Source organism: Melitaea cinxia, chromosome 26 (assembly GCF_905220565.1).
Source record: "Melitaea cinxia chromosome 26, ilMelCinx1.1, whole genome shotgun sequence".
NCBI lineage: Eukaryota > Metazoa > Arthropoda > Insecta > Lepidoptera > Nymphalidae > Melitaea > Melitaea cinxia.
This window is the reverse complement of record NC_059419.1, coordinates 7,820,707-7,841,242: the sequence shown is the minus strand read 5'-3', so window position 1 is coordinate 7,841,242 and position 20,536 is coordinate 7,820,707. Positions and strand designations below refer to the sequence as shown.

Sequence of the window (20,536 nt, the reverse complement as noted above, 5' to 3'; positions counted from 1 at the left end):
CTAGCTTTCAAATCAAATGAATAAAAAACCGACTTCAATTACATCGACAAGACATACAATGTAGGTAGAAGAAAAAATAGTTAAGTAAATACGCGTTATCAAAGATTACTCAAAAAGTTGTTATCAAGTCTCGGTTAAATTTAAATGTGACCGCATAATAAACATCAGCTTTTGATTAAATTAAAAATCATTAAAATCGTTAAACCCAATAAAAGTGTACGTGGAACACATGAAAAAATTGTCAAAATAGAGAACCTCCTCCATTTTTGACGTCTATTAAAAATGAGCACAATGTATCAGACGCCATTAATGTCGTCATTAAATATCTCGATGAGTCATTATTAGAATATTATTTACATAGATTATTATTAATATTACATAACACATTGTGGTTTACAATGAGTCATACTTTTTAATTATATTGTTTTTTTTTTCTTACTAAAATCGTAAAAAAATAATCCTCTGGTACTGCTCTTTCTGGTTTAAATATTACACGTACTTATTAGTGTGTAATATAATATCTGTAACACTGTTAAATTAGTTTTTAAAATTACAGAGAAACAATCATTTTATAGGTGTTTGATAGGAGGAATACAGATATATCTATCTACATTATCCTACATTCTTGCTTTCTACCAAAAACCATACACTACATAAATTCAAAAAAAAAAATTATAAATAAAAACATCTGTGCCGCGCGAATAAAAAACCCGCAGTTATTGGGAAGTCAGATTTTTGTTACACCAAAACAAAACAAAATAGGTCAATATCGATAACAATATTATTAAAAAATATTAAAATAAAATAAAAAAAATATAAAAAGTCGAAGAATTCATTACTAGTAATAACGGTCCTTTACACTTTGTTAAGATTGAACATTCTAATTTTTAATGTTATTTTAATTAAATTTAAAATGGGCAAAAAGGTAATAACTAAATATATGCGTTTGCTGGCAAACGAAAAGAAACCGACTTCAATTACCTACATCGACAAGTAATACAACGTAGGTAGACGAAAAAATAGTCTAGTAAATACCCATTATCAAAGATTTCTCTAAAAGTTGTAATCAGATCTCGATGAAATTTAAATGTGACCATTTCAAATAGACATGATAAACATTGCCTTTCGATTAAATTAAAAATCATCAAAATCGGTATATATATACATTTACGGTCGAATTGAGTAACCTCTTCCTTTTTTGAAGTCGGTTATATAAAACAAATAAGACAAATAAACAATTTGTCACAAATTCTTGTATCTTCAACCCATTTCCGTCTACTATTTAAGCGAAGGCCTCCAATAAGGTCAATAACACGCCACTGAACTTCTCAAAATCAATCTCTATCAATCTTGATAAAAACAAAAACAAACAAAATATTCATTTTTATCCAGAAACAAATCATCTCAATTTCGTTCGCTTCTAGGTAAAGGCATCTAATAGGTCAATAACACACCACTGTACTCATGACTCAACTGAATCTTCAGCCGGTCAGCCCTTCCTTGCGTTTCCATACATCTTTGTCTATACAAATAAATTATTAAGCACAAAATCTAAGTTTGTGTATTTTAATCATTGTAACTGTTGATTTGATTTTAAAGTTCCTATAAAACTATTACAATCAAGACGATACAAATATTTTACAATCTACAAATAAGTTAATAAAATTAAAATAACGTTACCAATATTAGTAGTTATCAATAATTATTAATACCATAATTATAGGTAGGTAAATAATTGTTTTTACGTTTCATTCAAATGCTGTGAGTAAGAAATGAGAAATAACAATCAAATTATAAACATTGAGTAAAAGTCCACAGACTAACGATTAAAATAATTCTATAGAAATATAATACAATATAAACAAAAAATAAGACAATATTTTATAAATACGCCACAATACTTAGTTTTTGAAATTACCGTTTATAATTTGGTTCATAGTAAAATTCGACTTATAAAATTAATTGCTACACAATTGCATTTGAAATTATTTGCTGAAATAATCTTAAGAGTTCTGAAATATCACAAAGTCTGAGCTTCAATATCTACCTACATTGCTATATTTTTACGTCAATTTGTTACAATTAACTACCGAAAAATTTAACAGAGTAAAATTTAGTAGAAAATTTGCTCACACTACAATTAATTCATTACGCCATTTTAAATTGCTAAAAAAAAACTAACGCTTATCAATCGATTACAGATTTCGTTGAAACACAAAAACGCCACAAATACATGACTCAATCGCAAATTAGCTAAAAAAATCGGACACTACATTGACTCAATAGCGCCGACTAAAATGATTACACACAGCCAGGTTACGTAAATAAACTCACACAGACTCGGATACGCACACATGCGTAGCTACACACACAGACGTAAGTTACGCTTGTGTGAGTGCTGCAGACCGTGAGTCGGTCGACCCCACTACAAAATTTAGTCGCACTCTAGACTTCGCAGAGGATAGACAAGTCCAAGTGACTAGAGTACTACGCCATTCACAGTGAAAATTTCGTCATAACAACATTGTGATAGTGACAAAATCATTCGGGACGTGTAAAGTGGGTGCCTAACATTTATTGTTCCATTTTAACGCACTATAAACTATACCGAAGACGGTTTTGTGATTTGCTGTTTTTTGTGATATTATGACATTGTTCTCACTATTTGGATAATTCCGGATAAGGAGTGCAAAATTACCGCAAATATTTTTGTAAGTATTTCTTGTGTATAGTTTTATTTTATTTTAATTTTAGTCGGGTTTTTGAAATTTATTCAGGAAAAAAATTGCTGATATTTTTATTTGTTAATTTTGAGGTAAGACACTTGTTGCACGAAACGATTCTCTTTAGTAGTAAACAAATGTTGAAATACGAAAATTGTAAACATTTAAATATTAGTTTGCAAATTAGTTTTATTTGCATAATAATTTTAGATTTTTACTCAGCTTAAAATAAATATTCTAGTTGAAAAAAAATTGTTGTAATTAAAATTGTAATGTAAAAAAATTCAATTTAAAACTTTCATTTTTCATTTTCTTTTAAAATGCGCATACTGCTCGATTTTTAAAAATCAAATACAGGAATCGTTGAATAAATTAAAATTTGAAGATTTTCTCGAAAATTTTAAAAAATTTAAATAATTTCAAGAATAGATGAGTCAGTCAACTAATCGAGTTGAGTTCGTCGTTTCATAGAAATATATAATGTCATTGACATCGGCGTCAAAAATTTGTTTACTCATGGTCGCATTTCGTGCCAAAAGATTTTCATGTTAAATCATCATTCAGATTTTTCTCCTTGTTATCATTTCAGATTAACCATTTTTTTTTAATTATTCAACACTTTTTAAACGGTTAGTTGTCCTGAATGAAATTTAAAAAAAAAACTTTTTTGAAATTTTTATAACTTTAATGATGTAAATTTGGGATCCTTGTTTTTTTATATAAATGAATGATATGGTAAAATAAATTTTTATTTAATTGGTCACGGTCGATTTGTTTTTCTTCCGTGATAATTATTGTTTGGATATTTCATGTAATTTTCAACTGTTTTCCTTTTTATCTTTGTTTACACCAATATGATTCTTTAGATTTATTGCTTATCTTCTTCTTCATTCCTTTGTTTTATAATGCAGTTTCTTTGTCTCTATATTTTACGTTTTTATTTGGGCAGTAAAATTTATATTTAGGATTTTTTTACTAGTATTGATACGTTAAAATAAAAATTTTTAGGTACGGTTTTTATCTTATAATGTTTAATTTAATATTACTCTAATTATGCATGAAAAATATCGACTTTTTCAATGAGTATATTTCGGTCTATAGATAAATTAAAGTTGAGAAGGACATCTTAAGTTAATAATTTATTTTTAATTTTTGATAAAAAAAAATTTTTTTTGCACACTAAAAATACTGAGACATATTTAAATAGGTAATTAAGGGATTGTGATTGTTAGTATCCATAGTGTCGTAAGCGGCGCCTGGCACGACGGCTCTGTCGTAAGCCATTGTAAACGCTTACACAACTGGTTCAAGGTTCCAATACATCGTGCAATCGCCTGCGGATGTACGGAACTATGTACACTTAAGAACTGTCAAGTGTTATACTTATTAATTTTTAAGTATTTTAATTGTCATTTTGTATTTTAAAAATGTTCTAAGTCTTAATATTTTTAAATATGCTTTTAATAATGTCTTTAACATAGCTTTATATTTCAAAAATAAATTCACTTTCAACGCCTACATCTAACCAAAAGTACAAAAGTTATATCAACTTAAAGATAAAAAAGAGTCCAGAAATAACTTACTGTTGAAACAATTGAAACGAATCGTTCGGAAGCAAACCTGCGGCATGAATCGATCGCTTAAAGGTCAGTTAGCTATCTACGTATGACGCAACGTCCCTAGGGCGGCATTGCGCAATCCACTGCAAACACAACCCAACACTGCACACAGATAATGAGAGAATTTATAACAAACTTAAACACGAACTAGAAACGGAGCAATGTTAACTTGTTTTCTAACTTCCGCACTCTAATAATAACTGTCAGACAAAGAAGTACAGCACTAAGAGTAAAATGCATTATCGGTACGCAAGTGATGTAATACAGGAAGTGAGAAGCAAGGTCATCCGGAAGGTACAGCAAAGACCTTAAGGTCACACCCGTATGCATTTGGTTAAACATGCATCGTGACTATGCGATACACGTAACCATAAATTTTAATTCCCATTATGTATCCGATTGTAGTGTAATTACGACCTTGGTTTTATTTGTTTTGGCTCATTCGATGAGATGAAATCATCTTCGTAATTGTTAATACAGTATATTGTAATTAATGTTTCGCACATTGATTTTCAAATCGATCGTTCGTCAACACGAGCCTTATATAGAAAGTAATTTGTTTTATATAACAGTTATCGTCCTCGTAAACTGAAGAATAATCCTTATCGGTGTAATCGCGTAACGCGTATAGATGTTATAGATCATCGTTGCCCATAATGAGCACACGTTACGTAATCTACAATTTTTTTCACGCGCAATACAACGGCCGCTGATAATTTCATCGTTACGAGGACAAGCAAAGATAACTTGACCTATTTTTTTTATCTCGCCCGCTCGCGTAACTAACCTACTTACTGATGTGCACGTGAGTGTTCACAGCCAATTGCGACAAAGTAGACCAGTGTGCGACGTATCACGATGGACGTCCTTAATTTCCACATCACGAGAAATAAAGAATAAAAATTTAATAATCGTCTATCGACGAAACGACATGATAGTTATCATAACGCTTATTGTGCTTTAAAAATATTACCGGGATATCCCGCTGAGTCATACAAACCAAAAACGGTAAAACAATCTATTTGTATAACGTAAATATATAAAGCTATTACGCGAATGAGCAATAGGGGAAGTTGAAATGCTTTAAGATCTTGGCCCTGCACACTATACTTCCTAGAAACAATATATTGATGTTGCGTATGAAGTTAAAGTGAGCAGTTAAATTCAAAGAATCTAGCTCATGAAAATAGGTTAAGTGTTTCTTAATAATGTAGCAATTAACAGTGTAGAGCAAGGTCGGTAATGAGTAGGTTTGTCTTTGTCTCATCCACATGCGTAACTATTTAAGGATTAATTTTATCAGATCGGGAAGTCTCTGCCGGAAAAGTAAGGAAAAGAGCCTTGGCACATATCGTATTAGCCGTTTATCGCTCGAGGAGTTACGAAACGCAGCCTTGACACCAAACTATTATCGGGAGACTGAGAAGGCGATCCAAAAATAGCATGTTCTTTAATTGGGCCTTCGCTAAATGCGAATATGAAAATCGGTCAAGTATACGCAATTTTCAGCAGAAAAATGTTTGAAACGAATCCAAAACGTCGACCTCTCTCGTGATCCTCAACCTGAGGTTAAATAAAAATAACAATACAATAAGGATTCTCGACAGACACAACAGTATAAAACACATCGAATGTTTTGAAAACATCCTCATCGTGACCATTCACAATAATCGTTACTCAAAGATAATTGTATGTAGGCGCCATCCACAGTCAACGCCAGTTTGATCAAAGAAAAATACAACGCGCCGAATCAAATACAAAAATTATTTAATCTTTACTATCTAACACGTATGTTGCACCTTTGGGATAGTAAAATGTCAAATGAAAGATGGCGGCCGGCCTACTTTTCCCGTGCAATAGCGGCGAGCGTGTGGAAAGTTACCGCTGTACTACTTTCTCTACTTTTTCCAAGATGGCTGATATTGTCTACGAGCATTAATGTAAGCCAGTAATTGTCTTTGGTAGGTCAAGAGCGTGAATAACGCTTTATTAAGGCTTTTGAGTGTTCTTTAAGCAGCAGCACCATTTATTGTATGCATTGCGTATTCAGTCTTCTTAGATTAAGTTCTATATTTAAAAATGAATAGAGAAAGGTACGAGTACAACACTAAGACTAAACCATTTTAGTTCAAGATCGTAACATCTAATTAGCTACTGATTAGATGGCGTTAATTTGAATAACGGTTTGGAGAAGAATGTGCTATTACGCAAGCAACGTGAGTTCAAGTGCACGTGTCACGGGCCGCGTGACTGCCCGCCGACGACACACGTGCAGGACAATAACGTTAAGGTCATGTCCACTGAGCCACTGTGAGCCAACTGAAATTTACATTTTGGATCATAAGGTCCTCGCACGAATTATCTTTCTGCGTCATTTAAAACTACTTGACCTTTGGTATACTGCAATGCGTGACTGCATTTTAACAATTTTTAACAATGATAAAATAGCATTTCTTTTTTAATTGTAGTCTTTAAAAAAATTTAAAGCGATATAATTCTCTAACACCATTAAATGTGCACGTCCTTTAAATACGAAAGTACGAAAAAGTATACAGTCGTTGAGCAGCAGTTTAATTGTGATTGCAAATACGTTATTAAGTAACTTGTTTACAATCCAACCTTCAAAATTATTACATAAGCGAATAGATAAAACTATGTACAATTATTATATGATAAATAGACATCGACGCATAACTATACTATAATTATTTAGTTACGACTTATTTTCGATAAAGAAAGGTCTGGAACATCGGTTATCTTACAATTATGTAATTGAGATGAAAATCAGACTTACAAGGAATGTGTTGAGTTATGTATTTATTACATTTAATTAAATTTATTTGTTTGAAATTGTACTCAATCCTTGCACATTCATTAATATACAACTTTTTTTTTACTTTTAAGTATATCTACCTCTTTATAATCATCAAATATTAAATGGCAGTAAAAACCTTCGCCCGTGTAGGAGATTGCATTAAAAGTAATATAATTTCTAAAATAAATTGTTCATTCATCATACAAATTCTATTAAAATGAATAATATATTTATCACTCGCTTACTCATCAAGATATGTAGTACGTGAGATTAGTTTACAATAAAGATAAAGCATTTTAAATGTTTTATATTGTATTTATATAAAGTAGAACAGAAGTACTGGATTAAGTTGCATTAATGCAGTTAAAAATAACTGAGGGGGGGTTACACGTGACCCCCCCCCCACGTGTCCCTTTACGTACCTGAACGTGCAACGTGAGGCAGCCACGTGTGCTAGTTCAATGCGAAGGTCACTAGAACATAACCTAGCTCAATCCGTTTGTACTGAAAAAAAAAATGTTCAATTTACAAAAATAAAAAAAATGAATTTTAAATTAGAACGCCAAGAGCTATCTGTGTTGCCCAACCCAACCTTGACAGCGGTGACGAAACAGCAGTTTCATAACGAGTTTTAGACGAGATGAGCATAAAAAGTTGTACCGTACAGTGCCAGTTTTTGGCTAACGGTGAAACGAAAGTACATGATTAGCGATAACTGTTCAAACGTCGAATTGTTATACAAGACGACCGTTAGACGCGAACCCGATAGTAATATCGGATTCTGGTATCGATTTTGATAACTTGTGTGTATTTCGTAACTAGTCTAGTAAAATGTTTTCATTTCGTTTTCGAATTTTAATTTGATTACGCTTTCATAGACTTCAGTTAGGCCGTTTACTATTAAATCTTTGTACTTATAAAAAAAGTTGTAATGGTTGTGGAATACAACATAACTTCTTCGTACTGTAAATCTTACATAATATCTATTCAATATTCTTGCAATGTCTGTCCGTTACTCATTAACCATATTTAACCGTTTGTGCCGCCAACCGTCAAATAACGGACACTTTTTTAGTTTAAAATAGAGCAGTTCTTTTTTAAACTGTAAATCATTATACATATTTGTGCAAAGAAAAAAATAGAAATAAAAATCAAAGAATATAAAATTAACGGATCAAAATCTTCTAAACTAAAATTATTCAGATTTCAAAGTTATAAAAAACTTCTCAGGTCCCGCAATTTCAGACTCGTATGACCTCAATTGTCATTAACACCTACCGTGAAACGGTAAAAAAAATGTAACCGTACTCTATAGAAATATCATAAAAACTACAACGGAACTTTAATATAAAGTTCCTATTAAAATATTCTTCTATTATGATATGACAGAAAGTTATAATGCAGTTATGTAAAATTTTGAAACTATCTTTCACACTGACACACATACAATTACATGAATAATATAACACGGTATTTTTTTTTAAAATCGCTCGAAACGTAAAAGATCCACTGACATTTCGGCCAATTAGAGCTGGTTCTTAATCGAACAGTTAGCCGTAACGGGTGCGCGCGCGCATCTAGAGCGGCCTACTGACACCGAACGAGTAACAATCCGTTCGTAACCTGCCAACAGCGTCTGATAGTTCCGTATACTGTTCTAATAATTCTTTATCACATTATTAATTTTATTTATTTTTTAATTTCAATACTAAAAAGTATTATATCTAATGTCTTATCTGTATTAGTAATAATGTACCTGGCAATAACATAACAAAATTTAGTGTCATTTATTTTAAGTTTTTATTTTTCCAAAGTAAAAGAACCCTGAGTTTAAAGATTTTAGTGACGCGGCCATGTTCTTCTCCTTACGTATGTGTGTATGTACGTTATTCTTGATTACAACAATACTATGTCAACATAACTGTAATTGCATCTGTTACATTTACTCTGCGGTCGCAATAAATTGTCTACAATTTAGTCTTTTTTTTTAGTCATTGTAAAAATAAAAATTATTCGTCTCAAATACTTATAACAATTTACATGAAAGAAAGATATATAGATACAGGAAATGATTATATAAAGCTTTCAGAATGTAATGAGATCTTTCAAAAACATATTAAAATTCTCTTGCGCCGTTCTAATGATCTTTTTCGAATTTCATAAGAAGTAAATTGTGAATAATCCCGTATAATAGGTTCCGAGCACGTGTCCCGAGCTCCGGAATAGTTAAAATCACATGCAAATAGCTTCGTAAACGAATAATATCTGAAATAGAAAGAACTCTCACGTTGCTCGCGAGTTCGCCGCGTGTCAACTAACGTGACCGTTTAGCTCTTTTTTGTATTCGCCTGTAAAACTTAAGAAAAAAGTGACCAGTTTTATAGCTTCTCTACAATGGGTGATTGGCTTGATTCTTTCATTGTTATCCACGTCTGATAACAATAATTTTAGTCTTTTTGCTGCAAACTTCCTGCCGTTGTTTAATTTTGCCATAATCGGTGATAGGATATGCAGCGCGGACCTGAGCTCGGTGTGCTGAACGATCAAAGTGTGAAGGTAGCGTTACGCAACGGTCATTGACTTCGGGTCGATAGGGTCGTGAATTTTATATTCAATAATTAAATGCTGAAGTCGGCGTTTTCCGTCCACGTCGCTAACAACGTGAGGCTTGCGAAATCTAAATATTATTGTTCGAAAACCGTTATTAGCTGATAAAGCACCTACTCGACTCTCGTCACATGCACTCAGGCGTGGATTTTTCTTCATTTCAGATTAAATTGGTTCGAGTAACGTTTAAATTTAAAATTTGTTCGATTAATTAATAAACAATTATTCGTTATTTTGCAAGAAGTTTTATTTATTTTATTTTGAGTATACCATTATCAAAAAATGTTTTATATGTTGGATCACGAGGTGAAATATATTTTATTATGCTTAATATTTCAAAGGGAATAAAAAATGTCAGTGTGGCAACGCTATTACACAAAGGTGATCCGCGTGCGAAGTTGCGAACGATCTTGCAACAGCATTTTTGCAAGCGTATTTTGTAAGGCTATTTAGAAAATTGCGACGTTTTACTAACGTTACGTTTTATTTGTTACAGAACCACATTCAGGATCCGTGCGGACAAGGCGTCGTCCGCCGAAACATGGTCGCCGAGTTTATCTTAAGCCAGCAGCAGTTGCTGAGCGCGGGAGGGGGCGCAGCTCTGGGCCCGTCGCCGACACCATCTCGCGTGCCACCGCCGTCACGCTCCAGACTTTCTGTGTCACCCCATTTTCCACTAGACCAACCACTACCATCCAACGGTAGTCCTGGTGACCCCAATGACTATAACAATAGCTTTGATTATGCTAAGAGGAAGGAATTCTTCGGACAACGAAAGCAGAGGGAATTTATTCCCGACAATAAAAAAGATGATGGATACTGGGATCGTAGACGGCGCAATAACGAAGCCGCTAAGCGTTCCCGTGAAAAACGCCGCTTCAATGACATGGTACTTGAACAACGCGTCGTTGAACTGTCAAAAGAAAACCATGTATTAAAAGCTCAGTTAGATGCTATCAAGGAAAAATACGGTATTTGTGGGGAAACACTCATAAGTATCGATCAGGTCTTAGCGACGTTGCCAACTTGTGATCAAGTTCTTTGTGTAACTAAGAGAAGTAAACTCACAAGCAGTGCACTGTTCCCACCGGCACCACCACCGCCACCTCCAGTTCCTCCAGCGTCTCCACCATCGCCCCCACCTCAACGTGCTCCGGAACCTTACCAAGAAAGGCTCCCTGCACCTGAAGCTTATTACCCACATCCAGCACACTATGAACCACCCGGTTCAGTACTCAATCTCTCCAGATCTCGCCGCGCTCCTTCGCCATACGAGCTATCATCTCTCTCCGGTTCCGGCGATGAAACAGCAGAACAATATGCTCCTGAGAATAATTGTCTCCCCTTAAAACTGCGCCACAAATCACATCTTGGTGACAAGGACGTCGCCAGCGCGCTCCTTTCTCTTCAACACATCAAGCAGGAGCCCGGTCCTCGTTCCTCACCTTCCTGGGATGGAGAAGGTTCCAGCGACGAGAGGGATTCAGGGATCTCATTGGGCGCAGAGTACAGGCCTCCAAGGTCTGACGAGAGACTCGCCGAAGAAGAAGACGCCCACTTAAAGGCAGAACTCGCGCGGCTCGCTACTGAGGTAGCGACCCTCAAGAACATGATGCATCAAAACAAGGCACGCACGCTCGAGCACTGAGCCGGGCGGTTGCCTGAGAGATGCCCCGCGCCTGCGCCTGGACCGCGCAGCGTCGCGCTACATCGCTAGTTGCGGCGACTACTCGTGTCGCGAAAACGTGTCGATCTTATTCGTACAAACTGTCTCAACCTGCCCTCCCTAGTAGTCGAAGTTACCAAGTTGTAAAGAGAAAATATATATTTGTATGATATTGTGCAGCTGTACGCGGCTAAGTCGCATCGCCTAATTGTAATCCTTCCTAGTAGTCGTATCGTTGTACTATTCGTAGGGTAGAGATAGTCGCAGTTGTCGACGCTTTCGTGGACCTTTCGTGTATGAGACTAATTGTTCGGTTTACAGACTTTTCGAGCAGATAAAACTTATCTACTCAGTGATAGATATAAAAAAATGCATTTTTAGTGGTGAGCTATGTATAATGTATATGTAATATTAAGTAAGAAGTAGATCTGTTTCATCTATTCGAAGACTCGGTATGAAAATCGATGGCTTAAGACTATTTCTCTTTTAAGCTAGCTTTAAGTCTTAATTAAAATTAAGTCCAACTTAGATGTTTATTTATAACTTTTAATGTATAGTCTTTCTCAATCGGAATGCCTGTTTTGTTCGAAACCAAAAAAAATGAGATAGATCCTCTAGCTGTCAATAATTCGCAAATTAATTTTAACTTAAATCCTATTATAATACAGAGTATCGGTTAATCAGACTAAGAATACCAGTGCCTTTGACAATACATACCTACCTTAAAATAGCTACATTAAATTAATATTTTTGTAAACTTATTAGAAATAAAACATGGTTATGTGAAACGACCAGGGGCTTTCAAATACTCTTGAAGCATAATTGGATAAACAGATTAGACTGTTTCGTTAATAACTCTAGAAAAAGTTTTTGGAAATCCCTGGTTTGTACCATCTGGTCCTCACCATGAGCCGCACTCGTTGCGATTGAATCGCATTTATGAGTATTATAAGCCCTGTAAAGTTTCCCTAATATCGATGTTGCGTCTCTTTAGTGTCACCCATCGTTGGGACTATTATATCAAATCCTATTAAGGCTAGATTGAATATTGTAAGTTTTCATACTCCTAATTGTCCAAAAGGCATGTGATAGGACTGAGGCCTGAGGGAGTTATACTAAGTATTTATTTATTCGGACCGAGAAAGAGGATTTTACAGTTTATTATCTTTGTATAAGAAACACTATTCGATATAAATAAATTGTGTACATTACAATTAAAAATGAATTTTATTTTACTCTACTACTACAGCCTGTAATATCCCACTACTGGCCATAGGCCTCTTTCCCCATGTAGGAGAAGAATTACTCTACTAACCCTATATAAATTATAATTACGATGAAGATAAACGTACTATAATAACAGATCAAATATCTCTCTCTCTGTCTCCCATAAAGGAGACACTGCTCTACTGCAAGTCGACTGTAAACATTTCTCAGAATTTTTTTAAGACATTGACAGCCGAGTACTAGATAAATTTTAAAGAGTAATTAACTAATTGAACACAAATGTACGGCGCTAGCCAGAAGTTTGAATCTGTGCCACCTCGACAAACAAGTGTCTACATTCTTTAATTATATTCGAACTTTAAAAAGTATCAGTTCATTGTAAAAAAAATTGTACTCTCACTAATTGCTATCACTTCTGCCTATCGCAGTTCACACTGGATAAAGGCCTCCACAAGTTCGCGCCAAAAATGAGGTGAACTCATGTGTGTCGCTCATAGTCACCACGCTGGGTAGGCGGGTTGGTGACCGCAGTAATTGCTAAATACATAGTAGTATTTATTACATTTTAAAACATAGACATTTTACATTTGATTAGCTGGTGATGTTTCTGAATTTAAAGAAATTCAGTTCAAGTTCGATGTAAAATTAAAAATAGTTATCTTACATAGAAAGTTGTTTCACAGACATCACAGCTAAATTAATAACCATAAAATCTATGACATCCGCCACACAATCGCCGGTATGTGTTCCTCAAACCTACATGACACGGACGCAGCAAAATGCTGCATACGTACTTCTTACAATGTTGAATTTAGAATTTGTAGTTGAAAGCAAAATTAAAACACCTATTACTTTGTCGCTGAGCTAAAAAAAGTAATATTACTCAAAAAGAAAATTATTGAATTTCTTTTCACATTAGATAGTCTCTACCTTGATTAAAGTAATAGTAATATGAATAAATAAATAAAGGCTTGAAACTCAACGGCCCACCACGATAAACACCTATATGGCCAATATAAATGTTTGGCATGTGCGGGGATCAAACCCGCGACCGCTGTTCGCAAGTCAGTGCTGTGTCTCAACACGAGTGAAACCGGAGTTGTGATGTGATGGAACGACAACAAACAAATCATAATAACAGAGTCGTGGGTTCAGTTCCCAATTAGCATGGATACTATACACTAGATATTTGTATTAACGTAAGTCAGGATTTTTATCTTGGGACCTCTCCGCCATGCCTCTATGTGCCATTTTTGTTGCAAAAATTATTCTCGAGTAGGGCTTGTTCTCGTCCTAAAGGTCAGTTACACCGTTAATACCTATCAGATCTGGATTTTCATAATTAAGAATCCAGTTAACTAGAGTACGACAGGGTGTGTATAATAAATATGAGTATATTTAATTGAAATAATTACTTAATTACCCGGTTCTCTAGAAGCTCAGAATTATATGAGTTTTTACAATTTTTTAATATCTAAATAACATCCAAATCTTTAGAAACTTATTAAGGACCATTTAAGTAGATATACAAAAATCATTATTACACAGAAAAATAAAATTATATTAACTATTTTAAAGATGGCGTTGATGTCATTCTCCTTAAAGAAAAGAACCAGGGCGGCGCGCGATGTTTAAGCTCTTCTGAGTCTAAAATAAAAATAAAAAAACAAAATGAATTTTTAATGATTATAAATAAACCTATCCTAGGATGTAAAATGAAAAAAAAAATAGTTTTTTTTTTTGGTTAGTGTATTTATAACATATTTGAAACGAATCGACTGAGAATTTTTTCCACGCGCCAGGCTCAAGAAAATTAAATTTGAACGTATTCTTCCTTACGATTAATTAGCTAATCTAGCACCATATAGTATACCCGCAGTCCTTTCAAACTTTTCAAATTCTTCAGTTTTTTCACTTTTCGAAACTAAAATATTTCCCTTTACTACATACAACTCAGGTAAATAAACCGAAGATGGGTTCCACCGAACAATAGAATTACTCACTTGGCTGACCGGTTCGACTACCTGCTTTGGCGCTGACCTTCTAAATAGGTTTTACAACATTAAATACTGAAAACATCGTCACCAAATTTTAACGAATCGTAAACCACGTTAACTTCAGCAAAGTGTTGTGCATGAGCCCACAAAGGTCTGATTTGCTACGACCAAAAAAAAAATTTAAAAAAAGCGTAGCAACGCGCGCATGGTACAGCTAGTTTACTATATTTTTTGTTGGTCATTTTGAGTTCTCGATTTCAGAAAAGGTTTTTTATTTTACTGATAGACATATAGGTCTTTCTAGTAAAATTATTAAAATAGCACATTAATAATTATTTATGATTAATTAAATTAAAAAAATAAGAGGAGGATATATCATACTATATAATTGTGTTTGTAGGCAAACGAAGTAAAACCGACTTCAATTATATCGACAAGTAATAGGTACAACGTAGGTAGACAAAAAAAATGTCAAGTAAATACGCATTATCAAAGATTACTCCAAAAGTTGAAATCAGGTATCGATGAAATTTAAATATGACCACATGATAAACATCGGCTTTCGATTAAATTAAAAATCATCAAAATCGGTACATCCAGTAAAAAGTTATGCGGATTTTCGAGAGTTTCCCTCGATTTCTCTGGAATCCCATCACCAGATCCTGGTTTCCTTATCATGGTACGATACTAGAGATATCTCCTTTCCAACAAAAAAAGAATTATCGAAATCGGTACATAAACGACGGAGTTATCCCCGAACATACATTAAAAAAAAAAACATATATATACGGTCGACTTGAGTAACCTCCTCTTATTTTTTGAAGTCGGTTAAAAAGGAAAAGTATTTTATCTATTTGTCTTTTCTTCAATTTCAATTATAAATGAAATAGGAGTTTATTTATGCATTATAATATCTGTTTATTATGGAAAGTAACACACGACAAATAATTGTGTTTGCTCGCAAACGAAAAAAAAATCGACTTCAATCACATCGACAAGTAATACAACGTAGATCGACGAAAAAATAGTCAAGTAACAACGCATTATCAAAGATTACTCAAAAAGTAGTTATCAGATCTCGATGAAATTTAAATGTGACCACATGATAAACATCCGCTTTCGATTAAATTAAAAATCATTAAAATCGGTACACCTAATAAAAAGTTATTGCGGATTTTCAAGAGTTTCCCACGATTACTCTGAGATCCCATCATCAGATCCTGGTTTCCTTATCATGGTACCAAACTAGGGATATCCCCTTTCCAACAAAAAAAGAATTATCAAAATCGGTACATCCAGTAGAAAGTTATGCGGTATAATACAACGTAGGTCGACGAAAAGCGTCAAGTAAAAACGCATTATTAGATATAACTCGAAAAGTAGTTGTTAGATCTCAAATAAATTTAAATGGGACCAATTGGCACACACCACCTTTCGATTAAAACAAAATTTGTCGAAATCGGTCTACCCGGTCAAAAGTTCTGATGTAACATACATAAAAAAAAAAAATACAGTCGAATTGAGAACCTCCTCCTTTTTTGGAAGTCGGTTAAAAAATAAACAATAACCAAAAAAAGGTGACGGAAACCGCGGTATTCCTATTTCATACTAATAAAACAAATAAAAAGCGATTTTTAACTTTATTTATATCCATTATTTTATATTAAGTATCATATACATTTCATTAGCTTTGCTATAATACATCACAAATCCGTTGTTATCATATATTTAATAATCACACAGAAATTTGATATTTTTTCAAAAAACTCAAATTATAAATTTAACAATATCGAAAAAGAGGGTTAAGGTGAATCGAAAATGTTATTATATTCTGTAAATTAGATAAAAACAATAATTAAATGTTATAGGTATAGTGAGTAATTCATGGAAACGTACGTTTTACAGCCATCATAAATACTCTATAGAAAACATTTCAATGTTAAATACCATTAAAATTGTTTTGAAAAAAAAATCGACGATTCGTTTTGCATTTCGAGTTCGAAATTTGAAAACTCGTAAGTAAAACGAATGAATCGAATCTTAAAAAGACCATTAATCGTCATTTTTATCATATAATCGAAATGTATTATAAACAACATTCAAATGATCACACGATTGGATGTTGTGACTTATCGAAAAACGGTAAATCATTGTCTAGACACACAGTGGAACAAATTTTATAAAGTAATCTGCTAACGGCCCGTTTCACGGGTTGTAGATAACGCTATTTGTCGTATGACAGTATCCAGCTGATAAAATTTAATATAGCTTTTTTTACTATCGAATTCCACGTCAGTTACAAGATAAAAAAAATTATTCCAAAATATGAATGTAATAGTCTTAGTTTATTTATTCTACTTCCTGCTGGTAAAATCTATTCATAAGCTATTGGCAAGATAAACTTTATCAGCAAGCCTTAAGGCTTACATGCAATTATATTATGAAACAAAAACATCCGAGGCAACTATACTCGAATTTTTTTTTTTATATGTGGATTTCATTCCTTTTTATTTTCTCGTATTACCGTAGATATCATATTATGCTTAGCTCAAACCCTGGATTTATTTGCGTTTGTCATTCATAAATCAACACTTCCTTGTTTGATGTCAGCAAAATTGCAACAATTATCAATACGTTTACATCATAATTATTACATGCAACGATAATGTATACGTTATCATATTACTGTTATATAATATGTCACATACAAAGTAAAGTAAATTAACAATCTTAAAGAAAAGTATTATATAATGGTCGAGCACACTAATCAACGCTTATAAGGTTACAATTTGACTCTTATTTTCACTTGACCACTGTCAAATGTCCAATGAAATTTATTTAATTCTTTTCCAACGACGTCTTTTATGATGTTAATTCCTTAAACATTATTTTAAGTTAATCTGTACTAAAAAAAATACAATATACTAAGTGAAATTGTAGAAAAATTAAGATAACAGTTTTAAAAATTATACAGGATTCGGCACTCGAAGTGTTACTAACTTTACGTAGCCATAGCAACTAAACTGTTTACAGTATGGCGCCCATTTTTTTAAATTCCTTAGTCTATTGTATTGTTAATAAACTTACAAAAGCCTATTATTTTTCGTCGTTGTTAAAAAAAGTTTTGCGGATGGAAGTCAAACGAAACAGTGTCATTTCTTTGTATTTGGCTGGAAAATCGCAGTCAGTCATCGTTAATGAGCTAGGAGACATTTACATTTGAACAAAATGTTTGTGTATCGGACCATCACGCGTTACAATGATACGGGTGGCATCAAAAAACGCCATGGAGGTGACATCCAACAACAGCAATATCATCAGAAATGGTTCGAAAGGTAAAGGCTAGAATTGAACGAAATCCACGACAAAGTGCAGTTAAATTGGCGAAAAGTCTTAATGTATCTGCCCGGAGCATAGGACGCATATTGAAAAATAAACTTCAACTGAAGCCCTACAAATTACAAAAAGTGCAAGACCTAACACTTGCACAAAAGGCAACACGTCTAGAAAGAGCTAAGAACTTAAAGCACTTGCACGTTGGTAGCATGCTTGAAAATTTGGTATTTTCCGATGAATTTTTTTTTACGGTTCAGCAATATGTGAACAAACAAAATAATCGCGTATGGTTAAAGTGTAAATCAAATGACAATTTAGACCAACGAATTGCCTTGCGAAAGCAAGCACCAGCATCTGTGATGGTTTGGGCTGCGGTAACTGCCACGGGACGCTCACCTTTCGTTTTCATTGACCAGGGTGTAAAGATAAACCAGCAGATCTACGGTAAAAACATTTTAAACGATGCTTTGTTACCTTGGGCACGTAAAAAATTTGGTAGAAATCATTGGACCTTTCAACAATACTCGGCACCATCCCACAAAGCACGTGACACCCAATTTTTTTTACAAGAAAATGTTCCGAGCTTCATTTCTTCGCAACAATGGCCACCATATTCCCCGGACTTAAACCTAATGGATTTTTCTATCAAAATTTTTCGGTCAATTCTAGAAGCCAAAGTGTCAACAAAAAAATATGTGACGGTCGACGCCTTAAAGATTGCTCTCCGCCGAGAATGGAACAAAATACCAGCAGACCACATTCGTGCAGCGTGTGAAGCCTTCTCGGTCAGACTCGATGCTGTTATCCGCGCTAAAGGTGGTCATATTGAACAATAATTTCTTTTTTATTTATTTTATAGGTTTTCTTTTCGATACTATAGTTTTAAAATAAATATGCTCATAATTAACAAAATTACAGCATTTTGTATTAGTAACACTTCGAGTGCCGAACCCAAGTGGTTCATGACTGACATCATTATTGTTGACATTGACAGTGTTGACGTTATAGTGATGTATCTATGACGTTTCAAAGTAACATTACGTACCTTTTTAATTTTAGTATAAAGTATAATGACAGATTGTGAATTAATTAATACTTGTTTATATTATATTGCATAACTTTTTTGTAATTTAAAAAAAATAAAATTATTTTAAAATAAGAGCCTGTTTCACCGATTGTAGATAAAGTTAATCCTGCATTTAAGCTATGTATAGACTTTGTCAGAAAGTATTAAGATAGGTTATTAAGACCTGTTTCGCCTCAATTAATTAGTTAAAAAATTTCAATTTTCAAATTTTCAATTCATTTTTCAAGAATCGAATAAATATAGTGGATTTTGATGCTAAAAACGTTAATTTATTATAAACTGTAAATAATATATTATCATAATCTATTGCATACCGTCATCCGTCAAACAGCGTTAACGATAACCAGTGAAACAGGCCCTAAGTGCCTCTATACCAGGGATGTCAAAGATACGGCATGTAATCGCAATGTTTCATAGAAAGAAGAATCATGACTTCACTCGATTCCTTTGAGGAAGCTGTAAAATGCACCCACTACATTTTTTATATGAATCTGGCCCATCTACACGTTCTAAATTTAATATATGGCCCTCTGCAAAATTGAGTTTGTCATCCCTGCTCTATACACTATTAAATGTTTACATGTCAAGAAAAAAAATAAGGTTAATACTTTTGATACGACAGATGTGTTCACTTTAGAAGTTCACAAATTAATTAAGAGCTGTTTTTAATGACAATATTAATGTACCTATCAAAACTTTCTTTTATACACATTTTTTATTTTATTTTACACTTTATTATCTCTACCGAGCATCCCAAAATTCTAAACCCTGCAAGAACCAACCGGAAAATCGTTACATTATAATTTTACGTAAATATACAAAATATATATATATTAAATTCAAACACATTTATTCTAATAAAAAAATTTTTTTATATATAATAATGGAAAAAACTTCATTGAAATTAAATTTTCTACGTCTTTTGACTTGGTCTCTCGTAAAACCTAAGTAATATATTCCTATAGTTTAGACAATGACACCTCGCGTCTATTTCAGGGACCCGAGAAATGTAATATAAGTTCATATATTTATTAAGAAATTAAAGAATCAAGATTGAAAAAATACTTTATGAAACAAAAGATTACGTACGCTAGTTATATACAGCGTAAGCAAGTTAGAGATCTTACATATGCGATAGATTATGAAGCTGTATAGTAAGTACAAAGAAAGGTACTTAATTGTATAAGTTAAACCCTTAAAAAACTCGTATATATCGGTTTTACTTTTTTAAACCAAAACGTTATAACAAACGCTATTTTAAGATATCAATCATATATAAAACAAATGCATAAATTGTAATAAAATACATTATAAAAATTAAATAACAATATTATTTACATAGTGTTTTCAGTTATACTTTTATTAATAAATACCATAAACATATTATTTATTTCCGTATTGAATACTTATACATAAAATTAGTTACCATAATCTTGATTTTAGTTTTTTTATTGTTATA

The 20,536-nt window shown here is 33.1% G+C and overlaps 1 protein-coding gene across 1 annotated transcript; it reads left to right on the top strand.

Annotated features, from left to right (window-relative positions):
* Positions 1–2,442: 2,442 nt before the first annotated feature.
* LOC123666368 (nuclear factor interleukin-3-regulated protein) lies at positions 2,443–12,651 on the top strand. Its single transcript, XM_045600462.1, has 2 exons — positions 2,443–2,711; positions 10,261–12,651. Exon 2 carries the CDS (start codon positions 10,306–10,308, stop codon positions 11,410–11,412), a length of 1,107 nt encoding a protein of 368 aa, XP_045456418.1. The 5' UTR covers positions 2,443–2,711; positions 10,261–10,305; the 3' UTR covers positions 11,413–12,651.
* The last annotated feature ends 7,885 nt before the right edge of the window (positions 12,652–20,536 follow it).

Coding starts and splice junctions, on each gene's coding strand:
- LOC123666368 (XM_045600462.1), top strand. CDS start 10,306: ATGGTCGCCGAGTTTATCTTAAGCCAGCAGCAGTTGCTGAGCGCGGGA.